The following is a 19,756-nucleotide window of genomic DNA, read 5'->3' as shown; positions in this document are numbered from 1 at the left end:
ACCTCTTGCCGAAAGCCCTCAATCTCCATGCGCACGGCAGAACAAGGTGTCAATAGCTGACGAAAATCCCATTTTTCGTCCTGTGTCAGTCCACTACTTCCTCAGGTCCCCCAAGGTCTGGAATCGGACCTTCTCCACAATCTTCCTCAGGGTCCAGTCACCTCTTCTCGTTGTGCAGCGTTTTCTGCCACACTTTTTGGTGCCTTGATGCAGCACTCTGTGAACAGCCTATTCGTTCAGAAATATCTTCCTGTGTCTTACCCTCTTGCTTGAGGGCGTCAATGATGGCCTTCTGGACAGCAGTCAGGTCAGCAGTCTGACCCATGATTGCAGTTTTGAGTAATGAACCAGGCTGGGAGTTTTTAAAAGCCTCAGGAATCTTTTGCAGGTGTTTAGAGTTACTTTGTTGATTCAGATGATGAGGTTAACGGCTCGTTCAGAGAACCTTTTCATGATATGCTCATTTTTCGAGACAGGGATTTTGGGTTTTCATGAGCTGTATGCCAACATCATCAGTATTAAAACAATAAAAGACCTGAAATATTTCAGTTGGTGTGCAATGAATCCAAAATATATGACAGTTTAATTTTTAGCATTACATTATGGAAAATAATGAACTTTATCACAATATGCTAATTTTTTGAGAAGGACCTCTACATTTAGCATAGTATGCACCATAATGCATAACATTTCACAATGGATTTTTAAAAAATATAAATAAATGTTTACATATTTCTTTTTAAAAAGTCATACAGCCTAAATGACATCTGTAATGGAAAATTTTATGTGCTCCTCACCCCTTTTCTGCTTTAGATTGTGTCTGATAAGATCATGAGTCTGCATGATCTTATGAAATTGGTCAAGCTGGTCTCCTATAGACTTCTACAGTGCCATACAACAGCAGGGGAGAGCTCCTTGATCCAGGAGACTAAGTGTTACTTCCCCAACCCAGGACTTATCTGCCCTCTTTAGCATGAAACAACCCCCTATCCTTAACAATAGACAAATGACCAGACCATCTGTGTTGGGCTTCACAGAATCCCTGATACATAATCAGGGACTCACACCTCTTGTCCAATTAAGTCTCTCTTCTCTGATCAGAATCTAGAAAAGGAAGCCAGATCCACTGCTGGTCAGAACAGACTTGACAGACTCCTTTCACTTTGTATTTCTATTTTCACCTTGCAAGGTTTTAATAAATTTCTTATTTCTTCTCATCCAGACTCTTGTTAATTTTTTCCACGACACATCCTTCATGACAGTAATTTTATTCTTCTTTAAACACAAATGTGGGCAATATGGTTTAAAATGAAATGCAGACCCAAATTTTGCTTTAATTTAACTTTTTAATCGATAATTGAAAAAAAGTCATTAGCATGCAATTATACATACACTGGATGGGAAATGTTTGCTATGTTAAAAATATCACTATGTAGCTAAAATACAATTCAATGGAGTATAAAAAGTAAAGACTAGAACTTCACACTACTTTATTAACTGACAACAACAAATGCAAAGCAAGTAAATAGATGGAAAACAGAGCAGTATAGTTTTACCGATTTCTGGCCATTTGGACTCTACCGATGTCTACGGGATTTCCTCTTTTCTCTACTTTCTACAGAACACGATTTTAATGGCCTTAAATAAAACCAAATACAGATATTTAAATTCAACGATGATTAAAGACTGCTAAAGCATGCATCATAATAAAAACTGTACTTTAAGCTCTTCAAGATATCAAAAGTTAATACAATCAATACTGCAGATGTTGCAGTGCAAGCAAAAAAAAACAGACTAGGTGCTGCGTATCACATTAGGGAGTGTGTGAATATTAACATTTCTCATAAAAAAAGACATTGTTGAAAACCTGCACTTGCCACTTTGGTAAGATATCTGTCTGTCAGATCTCTTAATAAAACATCATACCATAGACAACTAGAGTCACGTTAAACTTCAAACTTACACCTTCAGACTACTGAGCACAGACAAAGGGCATGGGAGACAATTTGGGTATCTAAGCAAAAGTTCTGCTGAAGCAAAGTCACTACTATCACAGGACATGTAGAACTTTAGCAATGAAAAATTGCAGTAGCTCTATACCACCCAATCACTTTTTGTTGCTTTTCATCTTTAAAACCCTACAATTTAAGAATATCTTAAAAATGACAGAAAACATGTTAGAAAAATAGCAACAACAACAAAAAAACATTCTCATTGTGACATCTTGAGTTAAGCTATTTGGTCTCAAGATTATGAACTACAGGTTAACAATGTTTTGGTTTTCAAACAAAAACATTTACAAAAAGCCTTTTTATAACAAAAACAAAACAATGATATACACTACTGAAACACTACAAAATATATAAAAATAGCACTATCAAAGTTGGCAGATGACTGGCTGGGCTCAGAGGTGACTGGTCTCTGACCAAGATCACATGATGAAGCATCCTCTTTTGACAGCGTTAGCATCTTTCTGCAGAGTAACAAACATTAAAAATGCTTTTAAAAAACTTTTCAACACAAATTGTCAGGCTTGAATTCCTAGAAATTTGAATAAATGAAAATTGCGGAATGGATTTAACAGCTATGTTGAGGGGCCCTGAACTGCTCTGATTTGGCCCATAAATTTTAATGAGTTGAACCAGTTTGACTTGTTATTTATGTCTCGCTACAAAGTAAGAACTGTGCATCGGTGTCACTTAGTAAAAAAAATTATCTTGATGCAGTACTTAAAAAAAATAAGGGTCAAATAAAAAAATTGATGTTTTTAATAGCACAATACTTTGGTGTGTGAAACATGATGCTCATTCTCTTGTCCTTCAAACAGCTACAGGTAGACCCCAAAGAGTGGTCAGCAGTATGTGTGCATATCTGAAAATAGTTAAGATGCCATCACATGACAAGAAAATTAAGGAGAATCTGTGAAAGATCAAGTTTGGTGATGTCTGAAGTATGTTTATCAGTTTTGATGAGTTCCCATTGTGAAAACTCACATTATGCTACAGATGTCTGGGGTGGGCTTCTGTGTCTTATGGTGGTATGACCAGTTAAATGCTTTCCCCAGGACATCCCAAGCTTGTTTTCTCATTTTAATTTGCTTGTTATAAACAGGGTTTGTACACATGAATGATTCCAAAATTGAAAAGCCTGAAAAGATTAATTAGAATTCTTTTGTCATTGTACAAGAAAGCGCAACAAAATTTAAAAACATTAAAATGATCAGATCATCTGGAAATTAAATGTTAACGCTTCATGAGTTTTTTAAATTTAGGATCCACATATAACTCCAGCTTTAAATTGAGTATTCTTACAGTGGCCCCCACATCACGTGGCTTGCATCACTAACTAGTATTTAGAAATGAAATACAAATAACAAAACGATATGGACGACAACATCACAGAGTACATGTAATTTTAGGTTAAACATAATGCAATAGTGCAATAGATTATTTTTTATCATCCTTTTTCACCATCATTAAATATAACAGTCAGCATTCAATTCCAGAGTGCCCCCAAGTGGCCAAATGAATCAGAGTTATTGCTTTAAATGTTCCTTTACCTGCAGACACTTGCCTCTCCTAGCAGTTGTAGGGTAATTTTATTTAGATAACACATTTTCAGTAACTAGGCTGGTTTAATGCACCTGGATCCAATGATGGCTCATTAGAAGGCCTAAGAAGAACACTGACATGCTGAAAAGGTTGTTACTACCACCAGGGAGAGAACCAAAACATGCAGGATGCCGGTCCTCGAGGACCAACTTTGGTCTAAAGTAATAATAAACTAGACGGGGCAAGAATTCACACATCAGGGAAAGATAGCACAAGTTGCAACATTCAAGACATTGCTAGCAAAGGCAGTGACGTCAGGGGAATGTATCTGTAACAATGAGATGTGTATGCAGTTTGACCATGAATTTTGTGCAGCCTGATTTGATTGATTATATAAAAAATATTTCAAGTGTGTGTTTATTGTAATTCTTATGGGTTACAGATAATGAAAAACCAAAATTCAGTGTCTTGGAAAGTTAAATTACAGAAGATCAATACAAAAAAAGGATCATTTAAACATCAGTATGTTCATTTCTCTGCAGCCAAAACTTGGGCTAGTCCGTCATTTGCATGACTTACTGCATCTCTGCACTGAGAAACGGTGCAGCTGTTGTCAGCTTTCTGACGGAGCTGCAGTTTTGCGTCAACTGTGTGAAACACTGTAGCTACTAGGGCTGTTGTAAAAGAATATTTTAGTAATTTAGTAATCTATCGATTACTCTTATGATTTAATCAAGTAATCAAATAATTTTTTAAAATAAAAATCTGGCATAACACGGGTGTTACTATCGGATATTAGTCTAGCCGTGTTCCGTCTATCCGCTCATCTGTATAAATACTCCTGCAGTTCTCTTCCCGCTGTTCACTTTCAACCAGCATCTCCCAGAGGAAAAAGGCTGCCGTACTCCAGGTATCGCGCCTGTCATTTTAAGGATGCTTACTGGTCCCCCAAAATCATTGAAAACCCGGGCATTATCAATCAATAAAATCCCCATGGGCCGCACTTGAAAATTGGACGTTATGCCGCTAACACTTAGCTTTCATCAACAACTCAGAGGCTGAAGTAAGAGCTACGCATAACGCAAATAATGTTCCGGCCGGAATAATAAAATATAATTTAACGAAGCTTCGAGGCAGGTAAATTTTCCTTGAGCAATTTTAATAATCAAGGTACTCGAATCATTCGAGGAATCGTTTCAGCTCTAGTAGCTACATAATATTAACTTGTGATGTGAATGTTATTTTTCCACAATTCCGTCCATGTTTTCCACATCGCAGAAATCATTTGATCCTGACCATGTGAGAGGGACAAACGGTACTTTAAGGCTAGTTAATGCTTAAATTTAAATTGTACACCAGAAAAACTTGACGTCTGCACGATCACATTTGAATTCAAAGCACTAGAAGCAATAGGACCCAAGAAAAGTCTCCACTAAGAGATGTATTCCCTAAAAAAAGCTTCAATAATTTTAACTATTTGAAACAAAAAACTAGGACCCAACCTGTTGTTTGAGGTCTTTCTCAATGGCTTCTATACCATAGTCATCTTCATCTCCCTGATCATCTTCTTCTGCTATCTTGTATTTGGTGATTCTCTTTGCCACTTCCTGTCAAAAAAATCAGTGTCAAGTAGAATTCAGAATATTATTAACATTATATGAGTAAATTTGACACCTTTGCCTTAAGTTTGTGAAAATATTGTATAAAAACAATAGTGAAAGAAAACAATTTAACAGTATTATGTAATTGAAACTTTACCTCTCCCTGAGGGTTCATCAGCACCATACTAACATCTTCTCCTGACCCCCAAGATGACTGGTTTTTCCACACCAAGTCAGAGGGAGGTTTGGAGCTCACGCCAGCATCAGACGCCCAGATCTGCACAGAATGTATAAACACCACTAAAATTTCTTTTAGTGGTGTTTAATTTCTTTATCTTATTGACATTACAAACTATGCTTTGATAAAGTTTTGGGATTTTTGGTAACTTTATTTGAAGGGGTGTGCATAAGACTGACATAACACTGTCATAAACATGACACCTGTCATGAACATGAACGAGTCCTTATGAATGTCTATGACTGTTGTCATAAAGTGTCATTCGGTAAATAATGACACTTTAAAAGTTGCATTAAAAGTATATTAAAAGTCCCAACTTTGTATGATTTTGTAAATAATTACATTTTATTTCATTATTGGCACTTTTAATGGACTTTCAATACAACTTTTAGAGCAACTTTGCATTGTCATTAATTACCAAATGACTTCATGACAACTGTCAAACATTCATAAAGACTCGTTCATGTTCATGAAAGGTGTTATGTCATGTTTATGACAGTGCCATGTCAGTCTTATACACACCCCGTCAAATAAAGTGTTACTGGGTTTTGTAAATTGATATCAATATATGGAAATTGAACAAATGTTTCAAACTACTCTTCCAAAGAAACAAAAAACTTTAAAGTAATTTTAACAATAGATCTTACCATGACTTTATGCCCAGCTTTCAGGACATATTTGGGTGTGAACTTGTAAGTAGACGCAACATTTCCAACATTCTTGACCATCTCGTAACCCACCATGGCCTGGTCCTGATACACAATTATTTACACTTAGAAGACAATACTAAAACAAAACATTTGCAAGATTTTAAATTGTCTCTTGTACACTTGTTTAATATGCTTATTTTCTATGCAAGACACCACTTGCATCTGACTATACGCTGACATAATTTTTGTCTGACATACAGTCTTGGTCTCAATGGTCTATCTACAGTGTGCGAGTGTGTGGCGGAAATCCTGCCAGTATTAACACAAGCCGTTCCAACAGTAAACTCAAAGCTGCTTGAAAAAGGATTGCTGTTTCACTTTGTCCTCGTCTTTCTATACAGAAAGACAAGGACAGGTAGGCACAAAGGTATGCACATCTGTCAAGTTTTGGGTTTGAGAATACGGTAAATGTTGCCATCTGTGGTAGGGGTTGAGAAACAAACTTAAGACCTGGGGGGGCTGGGAGGCAGAGGGGGAGCGCAAAGACGGAGGGGGAGCGTGACAATATGGGATATTCACAGGAAATACCAATACTGGAGAATGGTGGGAAAGGGGGCAAAACACTGTAGTCTCCCAGCCAAAATGGGAGACTTGACAGGTATGCTTCTGAGCTCCTACCATGGGGTAAATACTAGTGCCGTCAGTCGATTTAAAAAATTAATCAGATTAAAAATTAAAAGTAGATGATAAACTGGTTGTGCTTCAGGTGAAGGACAATTCAGCCAGGGTTTCCCCCAAAAAACTCACTAAGCCTGGTGGTTGGGGTGCTGAGGCGGTGTACAGGGGCCTGCCTTGTTTTTGTATTAAAAATGCTAAGTAGACAGGAAATGTAAAAATATTACTGGGTAATTATAAATGTTACTGGAAGACGTGGTCAGTGAAATGCTATTTAAAGTAACAACTATAGTCTTAAAAACGACAAATAAAAATACTATTAAAATAAACATCAATTAATTACACTTCTGTTGAAACCAAATTAAACCAGGCCCCTAGGACGTTCAGGGGCCCCATAAATGCTAATATTTTAAAGAACCACATATATGGATATTTAATATTTGTTTATTGAGAATGTCAATGCTGTTACATTTTATTTAACGGTTTCAGCATAGATAAATTAAAAGATTTAAAATTGTTTAACATTTAATTTTAAGATTTTAAGGAGCTGGGAAGTTTACCTTGTAAAGATCAAAGAACAATCTTCATTGTTGTTATAGCAACAATATGATGCTGAGTTCAATGTTATACATTTCAGTAAATTACAATTACTAATGATTGCTTTTCAATTCTGCCAATTAAACAACCCCCCAGGAGGATTTTGTTCACCCAACCAAAGACAACATAGTCACGACAAGATATATACAAATATCATATATAGGGCTTCCCCCAGAAATCTTGCTACGCCTGGTGTTCGAGGTGGTCCACCGTGTTTTTGTGTTAAAATATGTTAAGTAGACAGGAAAAGTAAAAATATTACTGGGTAATTATATTACAGGAAAACATCACCAGTGAAATGCTATTTAAACCCACAACCAGTCTTAAAAACAAATCGAAAAATACAATTACAATGAATATCAATTATTTGCACTTGTTTAATCCAAATTAAGTCAGCAGCTCCATAAGGCCCCAGGACTTCAGTGGCCACAAAAAGGCTAATATTTTAACACAGACCACAGATACATAAATGTAACATTTGTTTACTGAGATTATCAATGCTGCTAAATTTGATTTAATGGTTTCAGCATACTGCACAGTGGCGCAGTTGGTAGAGCTGTTGCCTTGCAGCAAGAAGGTTCTGGGTTCGATTCCCAGCCCCGGTCTTTCATGTTCTCCCTGTGCATGCGTGGGTTTTCTCCGGGTACTCCGGTTTCCTCCCACAGTCCAAAAACATGACTGTCAGTGTACTGGCTTTCCCACTTCGCTCTACGAAGAAGAGGACCGGCAGCAAGGTTCAACACCTTTCTTCCATTAACACACTGAAGACAGTTCTCTTTGTCCACAGGTTTAATAATGTAGAAAGTGTGAAACTGAAATAAAATACAACAAAAATACAATTACAACATGTACTATTTTTGTTACAGTAAAATATAGTGAAAGAACTAAACATAAGTAGATAATAAACAGTATACATACAGACGATACCACAAAAGACGAAGGATGGAGGCAGATGCAGGTGAAGGATTACAGTCAAGCACCATGTAAACATCCATCGATTTCTACTTCCTGTGATGTCACTGTTCTGGCTATTTACAAAATCACCTGCTGGAGGTGCTAAAGTAACACAACAACACTAACAGCACACTCCCCGCCTGGCATAGATAAATGCCACTATCAACATTGAATAAGAAACACTTCTAAACTTCTGAAACAGTACAGTTCTAGGTTGGCGGTAACAGAAGAATGAGCTCCGTCACTGGTCTCAGAAATACTTTAGTTCCATCCTGCTTTGACACCTTGACCTCTGCTTTGCGGACCTTGTTGTCTTGACTGGAGAGAACTTGAGTAATTATCCCCAGGGGCCATTCATTCCTCTTGAGTTGCTGGTCTCTTAGAAGCACAATGCTCCCAGTCTCCAGATTCGTCTGATTGTTGTGCCACTTCCTTCTAGGCTGCAATGTCGACAGATACTGTCTTCTCCATTTGGGCCAGATGGTGGACCTGGCGCCATTGCTGCTTACAGAGGTCCTTAACATTAGGGTCTTCAGGTGGAACAGATGGAACACCCATCTTTTGAATTAGGAGGGTAACTGGGGTGAGTATAACTGTGTCACTTGGATCAGTAGACACTGGTAGGAGAGGCCTTGAATTGATAATTGCTACCACTTCTGCCATCAGTGTAGTAAGCACCTCATGTGTCAAACTTGATGTCCCAACTTGCAGAAACATTGAATCCAGGATTCTTCTGGCTATGCCAATTAACCTTTCCCACGAGCCACCCATATGAGATGCATGTGGGGGGGGTTAAAGACCCATGAGCAGCCTTTGTCTGCCAAATACTTCTCAACAGATTTGGAGTCAATATTAGATGGGATCTTTAGGTCTGCTGATGCACTCACAAAATTTGTGCCTCTGTCGGATCGGATCTGTTTCACAGGACCTCGAATGGCCAGAAATCTCCTGAGGGCATTGATAAAGCAGGAGGTGTCTAAAGACTCGTTGACCTCTATGTGAACTGCTCTAACAGCCATGCAAGTGAATATTACAGCTCATCTTTTACTATGGGCGAGACCACCCCTTGTACGCCTTGCAACAACATTCCATGGGCAGGAGAAGAAGTATTGGCTCATCTCTGGTTTTTTCTCTAGGTTGTGTTTGAGAGAGTGAAATCGCCTAATAGCCTGCTGTCTGTTATCAGGGAGGTGCTGTCTTGGGTGTCTGAATGGTAGAGGAGCTACCCAGCTATTACTAGCATCCTTTTTCACTCCTTGTTTCATTATTGCCATGAAGGCAAGATCTTCAAAGGATGAAGCTTGTTTATTATCTTCGCTGGTAAGTTGGAACACTGTGTGACCTAGCTCAAAATCTTCTACCTCGTAGACATCTTTTGATCTTTTGGGACTGTATCTCTCTTTAACATGTAGAACACTTGGACAGGGCTCAAAAATGGTTGTGCGAGCCTGTTCGTGAATGGTGAAATATGTGTTCACGCTGAGTGGCTTATGAATACGCCCAAGGCAGACTTTGCCCACAATCACCCATCCTAAAGCAAGTTTCTGAGCATAGGGAGCTTCTGGTGGGCCATAGATGTATTTATGAACCTTATGAAGCCTGATGTCACGTCCAAGTAGGAGCATAATAGGGACATCTGGTTCGAGTTCTGGGATGAGGTGAGCGATTGGTTTGAGATGTTCATGATGAAGAGCAGCACTCGGTGTTGGAATTTCTGCTCTGTTGTCTGGTATCTCGTTACACTCCAGCAGACTTGGTAGTAGCTGCACTGTTTTACCATCCATTGACTCTATACAGAAGTCTGAAGCTACTCTTCCCATATTTTCGGACATTCCAGAGCAAGTCTTTAGTGAGTACGAAGCAGCCAGGCCTTGAACACCAAACGTGTCAAAGAAACTGGAGTGTGCCAGAGATCTGTTACTCTGCTCATCTATGATAACATAAGCCTTTATGGCTTTGTCACGTTCTCCTTTAGGATAGACTCTGGCCAGGCATATCTTGGAGCAGTTCTTGACTGCGCGGTCTCCTCCACAGCCTGAAGTGCACTGGCTAGTAACTTTTGAAGTTTGAATGGGTTCTGGCTCCCCGCCGTGCTCTATTGGTGGTTTGGTGTCTTTTACCCATGGTGCCTGACCCGGGTGTAGTGCTGAAGAGTGTCTGTCACTGCTGCATTCAGTGCACTTAACAATAGTTTGGCAGTCTCTGGCAGTGTGTGCTGAAACGTTGCAACACTTGAAACAGATGCCATTTACTTTGAGAAAAGTTTTCCTTTCTTCTAAAGGTTTTTCCCAAAATGCACGACACTTCTGTAATGTGTGGGGCTTGTTATGTATAGCACATCTCTTATCTGGATCCTCCATGTTCTTTTTGTATCTGTTGTCTGAGCGCACAGCAGCTGATACTTCTGTTTTGTGAACTGAGATTTCCCTCGTTCTGTTTTTCCATGGAGGTCTTTGTAAGTTAACTTTAACTTCATCTTGACAAAGTTGAAGCTAGGATCATTCCTTATTTGTGCTTGATTGTAGATGAATGAGACAAAGACTGAGAATGGGGGGAACGGTACACAATGTAATTGTTTATAAGAAGATCCATGAGAGAGCCATTTTTCTTGTATACTGTAAGGTAATTTTTGTGCTACTGCATGTACACCTCTGGGATTATCAAGATAAGAAAGACCAGGCAGATCTCCCTCAGCTTTAGCTGCATCTAATTCCATCAGTAAATCACTGAGGTCCTGAAGTTTGGTGTGATCCTTGTTTTCAATTTTTGGAAAATGATCAAGTCTCTCAAACAAAGCTTTCTCAATAGCTTCAGATGCACCATAAGAAGTATCTAATCTGTTCCAGATCATGTTCAACCCTTTAGCTGGCTGGTTTAAATGGATAGATCTTATGCGTTTTGCACGCTCAGTTGATTCACTTCCGAGCCACTTGACAAGCAGGTCCATTTCTTCATCACGTTAGGTTTAAGTCTCTTATAGCATTCTGGAATGTACGTCGCCAGGCCCTGTAGTTCTCTGGTCTGTCGTTAAACTGTAAAAGACCAGTTGTAACAAGCTCTCGTCTTGCTAGAAATCTGACGAAGTCTGTCATCTGCGAATCATTTGAGTGAGCAGGCTGCTGGAAGTTGCCACGTTGGGATGTGGGACGAGCTTCCATTGCATTGTTCGTGTCACATGGTTGCTGATTTGCAGTGGGACTGTGTGAAGGCAGTAGAGAGTCTGGATGATCATTTTCTTTGATTGTTCTGTACTGGTGCTCCATCTGTTGCAATGAGGTGGCGTTGACATCTATTGTGATAAATGGGTTAAGGCTTTTTTGCTGTGTTTTAAAAACATTAGCATTAGCAACAGCAGGGCAATCATCTCTTGGTGGAGTGAGATGTGGCATGCACAACGTATTGTGTGAAGGCGCACGGTGCGATTCAACGTATGTCTGCTGAAATCTTAGCCTGGTTCTCAACATAGTCTTTTATGAGCTCGGAAGAGTCAACTACTGATGAGATGAAAGGAAGATTACAGATGTGTTTTCCTTCACTTGCTCCCATCACTGCTTCTAAAGCTTCTGCCTTTGCTACAGCTGCAGCAGTCTCCTTTTCCATAGTCAACATTTCCATTGAAGCTTCTAGTCGAGGCTTTTGCATTTTTAACTTCATTTCTTTTTCTGCAAATACTAAGCGTGCCTTTGCCACTTCAGCGTTAGCCCTGGCTTGCTGCAGCGCTAGTTGCTGTTCCACTGGAACAAGTGGATGACATTGATGCATAAGACTGTGTCTTTAATGACGCTGACTTTGTCTCCATATTGCAGGTCGGTAGATGCTGTATTGTGTGATGACAGTTGCTGTAGTAACATGCACTGGATTACCTCGTGTATAACGTGCCGTCTTTTCACTGTACTATCTTTCCCACTTCGCTCTACGAAGAAGAGGACCGGCAGCAAGGTTCAACACCTTTCTTCCATTAACACACAGAAGATAGTTCTCTTTGTCCATAGGTTTAATAACGTAAAAAGTGTGAAACTGAATAAAATACAACAAAAATACAATTACAACATGTACTATTTTTGTTACAGTAAAATATAATGAAAGAACTAAACATAAGTAGATAATAAAGACGAAGGATGGAGGCAGATGCACGTGGATTACAGTCAAGCACCATGTAAACATCCATCGATTTCTACTTCCTGTGATGTCACTGTTCTGGCTATTTACAAAATCAACTGCTGGGGGTGCTAAAGTAACACTTACAACAACACTAACAGCACAGTCAGGTTAATTGGTCTGTCTAAATTGCCCTTAGGTGTGAGTGTGCATGGTTGTTTGTCCCGTGTGTCTCTGTGTTGCCCTGCAACAGACTGGCGACCTGTCCAGGGTGTACCCCGCCTCTCGCCTGGAACATTAGCTGGAGATGGGCACCAGCGACCCTCCCGACCCCACTGAGGGACAAGGGTGTCAAAAAAATGGATGGATGGATGGTTTCATCGCGTTTGATCCGTACTGAGGTAAAGATCATTAAGTAGCAGCGGCGTGCGGGCCAATGCGCAGAGGTGCCAGCTGTGTGATTGGACAGCGCATTGCCAGCTTTAAATGCTTAAACTATCAACCTTTCTCTTATAAACTTATCCTTTAGGAATAAATCTGCTACTGAAATAATCAGAGCAACAAAGACGCTTGCAATCCGGCTTTTGATAGGATTGCAAGATGGAAAAGCATGGCGGGCCGCCAGGCTTATAATAACTGGGGGAAACCAAGGGTTTGTTTTTTGAAAAATTATAATAAACATAAATAAAAAAATTTAAAAAAAGATTATTTTTTTTTAAGCCATATTGCAAGTGTCTCTGTTGCTCTGAGCGTTTGGGTGATGTTAGGAGCAGATTTATTCCTAAAATAAATGTTTAGAAAAGATAGCCAGACCAATCACACCTCTGGTGCCTATGCGTGTTGTCTCGCGCGCTGCAGCAGCTGGATGTCTTAAGTTTATGTCAGCGTGGATCAAGCGTGCCTCCTCTCACTCAAACTGGACACAAGCTCACCTGTATGGATATTTACATCAACCCCCTGTGAGGAAGTATGTTTCTTTCCAGAGTTTTAGATCAAGGTAGGAGTTCAAACCCCACCGCGTTAGCTCTGGTTGCGTAGCTCTTGTAGAGAACATTTGTGGACAAAGAATTTTGTGCGGCTTTTCAATTTCAACATGCTGTCCAGCGCCCAGCTCTGTCTGTGCTGATAAAGTTTATGTATGTGGTCCCGGTTGGTCGGAGCGTTAGTGGCTAACGAACCAGCGCTAATCACTCATCATGCAGGTTCAGACCAGTGAGGAGCTTTGGCGCTCGCCGCCTCACAGTCACGCTGGTGTTATATTATTTTATCAGAAGTAGTAGTAGTATTTTTACTGTTAAACGATGCATCAAACCATATCGAATGTGTTGTCCACTTAGTCAGCCAGAGTTAATGTGCGCGGAGATCTGAGAAACTCGTCCCATAAAACTTGGCCGACCAAAATAGTTTCTGCGTCTCCTTGTTAAAAACGCAACAAACATGAAACGGAAGAGCTACTAAAGCCACATTAGTAGCATTAAATTAAATCTCCCGTTTGTTGTGCATCTCTGTGCAGTGCAGCGGATTTAACTCATCATGCAGGGCCGGTCCAAGGCTGTATGAGGCCTGGAGCAGAATTTGACTTAGGGGCCCCTCTTCATGCTAAAAACATCAGTATCTCTAATAGCTTCTGTGTTAAATTTAGTTAAATATGGGAGAGGGGGACCAGTTTAATTGGCGACCCTAAAAAGCAATAAGTTATAATCGTAGTTTACTCATTTGTATGAACAAAGCTCAAACTCAAAGATAACATCAGATTGGAGCTATGGTAACAATTTAACTATGAATATTGTTCTTTGAACTTTTACAAAGTAAACTTGTCAGATCCATAAAATCTTACATATAAATGTAAGATTTTTCTTTCTGCTCTGTCCTTCGAAGGAGGACACACTTTCTCGTCTCCCTGTCCTCCCTATATTCCCTGCTCACCGTCTGTGTCCTGTGTTTTCAGAGTCTTTCTTTTGAATAACTTCCGAAGTTGCAAATTATGGGTCTAGTCAGCTGATCTCTCAATGCAATTGATACAATTTTTTCAACTGGGAAACCGGATAAAGAGGAACCCTGACGGGACATTCTTTCCTGGATATACAATGGATTCTACATGGAAGTGGAAGACCGTGTACATGATTGGATTCATGATAACAGGTTTTCTGCTTATTGGAGTTGGCAGATACCTGGCTTATCGGAAATTTTGTAAGATACCGGCAGCAGTTTTGGCAACTTCGATGCTGCCAGGTACGGTTGATGGGATCTCCAGAGCGATCAACACTCGGACTGAGATGATACGGGAGCTGAGCCAGACTGGGTGCGATCCTGGAACAGGACCGTGGTTGGGCAGCGGATCTCGGACTCAGAATGGATATGGTGTGACCTTGGAGAACGTTGTTTGCTCGGATCAGGCGGAAGACCCTAAAATTCGGCTGTTTGGATTTGCCACTGAGAAGCACCAGCAAGACATTCAAGGAAGGCATTAAATTGATGTCAGCCTGACCTAAACAAATTATTGCTATCGGAATCTGGCTCCCCGGGCTGGCATTGGCTGGCCAGCTTATCCTCCCCTGGTTGTTATGTCTAAAGAAGGCTCTGTTCTGCTGCCCCCCCTCACCCTTCCCTCCCTGGAACATCTGTGGGCCTGAACTGTTTACGCTTGTGTGTGAACCCAACATACTCACAATCACGGACAAACCGCGTGCTTGAGTTAGGGTTCATGGTCTGACACACGCATAACTCATGAGACCCATATGCACCGTCACTCCTCCTCCTCGTACCTGGCTTGTTTTGTCTATATGTGTTTATATGTGCTTAAGTGCCGAGGTTTTTATCTTCATCTCAAACTCTGCCCTGCAAAGAGCAGAGTGTGAGACAGGCTGTTTTTTTTCCTCTCCTTACCTGATGTTTTTTTTTCTTTCTTATTTTTCCTATTTCCTCCTGCAAGGCGGCGTCTGTTGGGCTGCGAGGCCTCGGCCAACTATCTCCCCGTCCCGTACCCCCACCCCCCCCACCCCCTCATGTTGTTGTGTAATTATATGTTACAGGAAAAGATCTCCAGTGAAATGCTATTTAAACCCACAACTAGTCTAAAAGCAACAAATTTGCACTTCTGTTTAATCCAAATTAAGTCAGCAGCTCCATCTGGCCCCCAGGGCTTCAGGGGCCCCATAAACGCTAATATTTTAAAACATATTTAAAACAGATAAATGTAACACTTGTTTATTGAGATGATCAATACTGTTAAATTGCATTCAATTGTTTAGGCATACATAAATTAAAGATTTTAAATTGTTTAACATTTAAATACAAGATTTTAAGAAGCTCGGAGGTTTACTTTGTAAAACTTCAAAGAACAATATTCATAGTTGGATTGTTTTGTTACCATAGCAACATTCTGATGCTGTGAGTTTAATCTTTGAATTTACAAATACAAATTAGTAAACTGCGATTACAATTTAATGCTTTTTAGGCTGGCCAATTAAACTACTCGCTTTTCCCATATTTCACTAAATCTAACACAGAAGCTGTTAGAGATGCTGATACTTTTAGAAACAAAAGGGGCCCCTAAAACAAAGTCTGCTCAAGGCCTCATACAGCCTTGGACCGGCCCTGCATGATGAGGTAATCCGCTGCACTACGCAGAGATGAGCAACAAATGGGAGATTTAATTCAATGCTGCTAATGTGGCTTCAGTAGCTCTTTCATTTCGTGTCTGTTGAGTTTTTAATAAGCGTCACAGAGACTACTCTGGTTGGTCGAGTTTATGGGACGAGTTTCTCAGACCTCCGAGTGGCCGCACGTATTAACTCTAAGTAGACGACGCATTTGATATGGTTTGATGCATCGTGTAACCGGAAAAATAATACTAAAAATAATAATAATATAAAATCAGCGTGATGTGCGACTCCGAGGAGAGCGTGAAAGCTCCTAAGCGGGCTGAACCTGCATGATGAGGTTAGCGCTGCTCGTTATCCACAAACGCTTTGGCCAACCGGGACCACACACATAAACTTTACAGGGAAGACAGACACGGAGCCACACGCTGGGCAGCGTGTTGAGATGTAAACGCCGCATATAATTGTTCGTTCACAAAATAACTCATTCTCACCACTCGCTCAACGGTCCTCTGAATTCGCTACTACAAGTTATTCCTGCGGTTCACATTGAGCTGCGCAACCAGAGCTAACACGGCAGGTTTTAAAGTCTTACATAGAGTTCTCCAAAGGATCATAATTCCTCACAGTAGGTTTATGTAAATATCCATACAGGTCAGCCTGTGTCCAGTTTGAGTAAAAGGAGGCGCGCGCGAGGCGTCAGCTGTGTGATTGGTCCGCGCTGTCGGGTTTAAATGCATAAAAGCAAAAGAGACGCTTGCAGCCCAGCTTTAAAAAAAATAATTAAAAAACATTTTTTTTTTTTCTTCCCCTACCCCCAAAAACGTAAACAAGCAACGCTTAGCCTGGCGGCGGGGGCTAGTAAAGCATGGCGGGCCGTGCTTTCCCATCAGTAATCTTCATTCATCACCTGCTGTGCCGCCTAATAGTCATGTGTTTCACATCATGTGTTGATTTTTCACTGTTCAGCATCTGATTCTCTGTTTTTATGCCATAATTCACATCCAGTTTGTCGCTCCGTTTTATGTCCTGCTTCTCCTGTTTCAGAGTTTTGCGCAATGTGTGCATCGTTTTTTTTTTGCGTATGTTTTTTTTTTTTAACCCCCTATGGTGCAGGGAGGTCGGGAAACGTATTGATGGGGAAAAGGCAGACTGACATAATCCATTTAAAACAACGGAAACAATTTCGGTATTCTGATTATTGAAATTTAAAATTGCTGTGGTACCGTTGTTCTATCACACCCGTTTCATACTGGACCACTTACAGCACAGGTGTTAACGCTATAAAATGAACGCCCTCTATCATGGTATCACCCATGGAGGGATTTCTTTATTTAAATKGGTTCATTTTTCAGAGGGATACAAAGTGAGGGTATCGTGATTTTAGTAATTACATGTTTATAAGAGCGATTTTCTGTTGTCTTTCCATGGAAGCGGGCAGCCTTCAAACGGAAATAAAACACTTTTTAATATAAGTGACATGATCACAGACCTGCTAAAACATATGTACAAAAATACTCAATAAAACAAAATATTTGAAAATCAGACACGAGACAAAGTGAATCACAGCAACGCCATCAGCTGGTGTAACGCTGAACTGATGCGGTGAAGCTACCAGTAGCAGGAGAACGGAGCTGCACCAAAAGCTAACACTGAATAGAAGGAGAGCTACCATTAAGTTGTAAAGTTTACCTTCGACCAAATGCCCCCCAAAGGAATCCCAGTGCCCCCCTTTTATAAAAATTTCCGCCAGCGCCCCCTGCCGTTCTCTGAATGCCCCCCGAAGGGACGATACCGCCCACGTTGGGACCACTAGTCTAAATCATGTAGCAGGAGAGCCTTCTTGACTTTCGTAGCATACAGCAGCTTTTCATGGCACACGACACAAAAACAAGCTCCAGGCACTGTGAGTTTGTGACACCAACTGCTCAGCGGCTTTCCGTCTTGTCCCCTTTTCTCTAGCCATGCCCAGTGCCACTTCTTTTTAAGTCCTTTTTAATTCAAGTAAACGTGTTTCTTTACCAGGTGAGACAAACTCCATCGTCTATCATATTGCATTTGATTTAACTGCCGAACAAAACGCATGCGCTTCTTTACTACAAACCGTTTTACAGTCATTGGTCAAAAACACGGGAGCTAGAATTCTGATTGGCAGACATCTTTGTCTATTTACAGTTTAGTTGAGGCGGGCTGTTTGGTCCAATGCTCGCTTAGGTTGAAAAGCCGGGAGTCTAGCCCCCAGACGGAGCTCTTTAAGCCCTGAGACCATAGACAGAATAGACGCCTCATGGACCGCTCTCGCCCATTGTCGCTGACGAGATTCAGAGCGGCCATCTTGGAGCGGTCCACCACTCCACTCAGCGTTATGTGTTTAGCAGGCACAATGACGTATCAGTGCATTTAATCGATCGCAACACGCTTTTTTGTTACTGGAAACCATATTCAAACATCTATCAAAGCTACATTTAGAAACAATTGCATTTTTTAAGTATGTTTTCAATATATAGTTCAGCATATTTAAATATGCTTAGTGGCTATAACAATAGCATAGGAATGGAATATTCTGATATTGATGTATGATGAGCATATTACAAAGCACACAACCGCTCAATTTATTTAATAAATTATTTAGCAATATCAATACATATTTATATAACTATGCAAACAAATAATGACCAATAATGAAAAATAAATGATTAATACTGAATAATATATATTGGATACATGTTTGTATGTATGTATACACATACATATATATAGATATATGTAAATGTTTTGAGGATTTATAGCTTCAGAGTGATTCAGCAGCTGAGATTGAGTCCAAAATCTGACGCGAGATTCATCCGTGCTGCAGTGAATCAGTCTTTCTTTAAAGATATCTCCCACTTCGTCCTCACATCGTGTCTTTATGAAACCTTCAAAACAAAACAGAAGATTTAGGATGCATCTTACTTTTGACAGAGTGAAAGAATTACATATAAATAATAGTCTTTACCACCTGTGTAAACTTTGCTGGTCAATGTTATAAAACATAATATAAGTTTTATAATATATATTACATTGTTTCATGTCTAATGTAGTTTCTTGTGTCAGATAATCTAAGTCAATGTTAGAGAATAATTCATTTTTTTAGATTTACGGAATCTCGGTTAGCCTTCATAGCGGGGCTGAACCCCGTATTACACCAAGCACTACAGCTAATATGGGCCAGTCCATTTATGCCAATGGACATAAATACAGTAAAGTAATATTCTAATCACAAAATATACACAATAATATGTCCATCTTACTTGTGAAATGTTGTTTGTCGAGCCCTCACATCAATAGTCCATCGATCAGAACAATATCCCTCAGTGCTGAGGCATCTTCTGCTGTTTTGGTTCAGCAAAGTAGGAGGGACGACCACTCCTAGATGGCAGCCGTATTTCCTGCGCCGGAGCAGCCAATGTGAGGATCTACTCTTATATTATGTTTATGCCTGAGACTACAGTTTGGTTGAGGTGGACCGTTTGGTCAAAAGCCGGAAATACGGCCCCCGGCCGGAGCTCTTTAAGCCCTCATATATATACACTGCTCAAAAAAATAAAGGGAACACTCAAATAACACATCCTAGATCTGAATTAATGAAATATTATCATTGAATACTTTGTTCTGTACAAAGTTGAATGTGCTGACAACAAAATCACACAAAAATCATCAATGGAATTTATTAACCAATGGAGACCTGGATTTGGAGCCACACACAAAATTAAAGTGAAAAAACACACTACAGGCTGATCCAACTTTAATG

The 19,756-nt window shown here is 40.1% G+C and overlaps 1 protein-coding gene and 1 long non-coding RNA gene across 2 annotated transcripts in view; one reads left to right on the top strand and one right to left on the bottom strand.

The window, feature by feature from the left end:
* Positions 1–19,756, top strand: part of LOC103473512 (uncharacterized) — a 75,982-nt gene that overhangs the window by 32,964 nt on the left and 23,262 nt on the right. The gene's annotated exons all lie outside the window — the stretch shown is intronic.
* Positions 1,327–19,756, bottom strand: part of lmnb1 (lamin B1) — a 56,510-nt gene continuing 38,080 nt past the window's right edge. Inside the window, exons 8-11 of the mRNA XM_008423812.2 lie at positions 6,038–6,142; positions 5,310–5,429; positions 5,054–5,158; positions 1,327–2,473 (exon numbers count right to left, since the gene is read on the bottom strand). Coding sequence (XP_008422034.1) covers positions 2,432–2,473; positions 5,054–5,158; positions 5,310–5,429; positions 6,038–6,142 — 372 coding nt within the window. The 3' untranslated portion in view covers positions 1,327–2,431. The remainder of the gene's footprint in view (positions 2,474–5,053; positions 5,159–5,309; positions 5,430–6,037; positions 6,143–19,756) is intronic.

This window comes from Poecilia reticulata, linkage group LG12 (assembly GCF_000633615.1).
Source record: "Poecilia reticulata strain Guanapo linkage group LG12, Guppy_female_1.0+MT, whole genome shotgun sequence".
Lineage (NCBI taxonomy): Eukaryota > Metazoa > Chordata > Actinopteri > Cyprinodontiformes > Poeciliidae > Poecilia > Poecilia reticulata.
The sequence above is the reverse complement of the archived record's forward strand: the minus strand, read 5'-3'. Positions and strand labels throughout refer to the sequence as shown.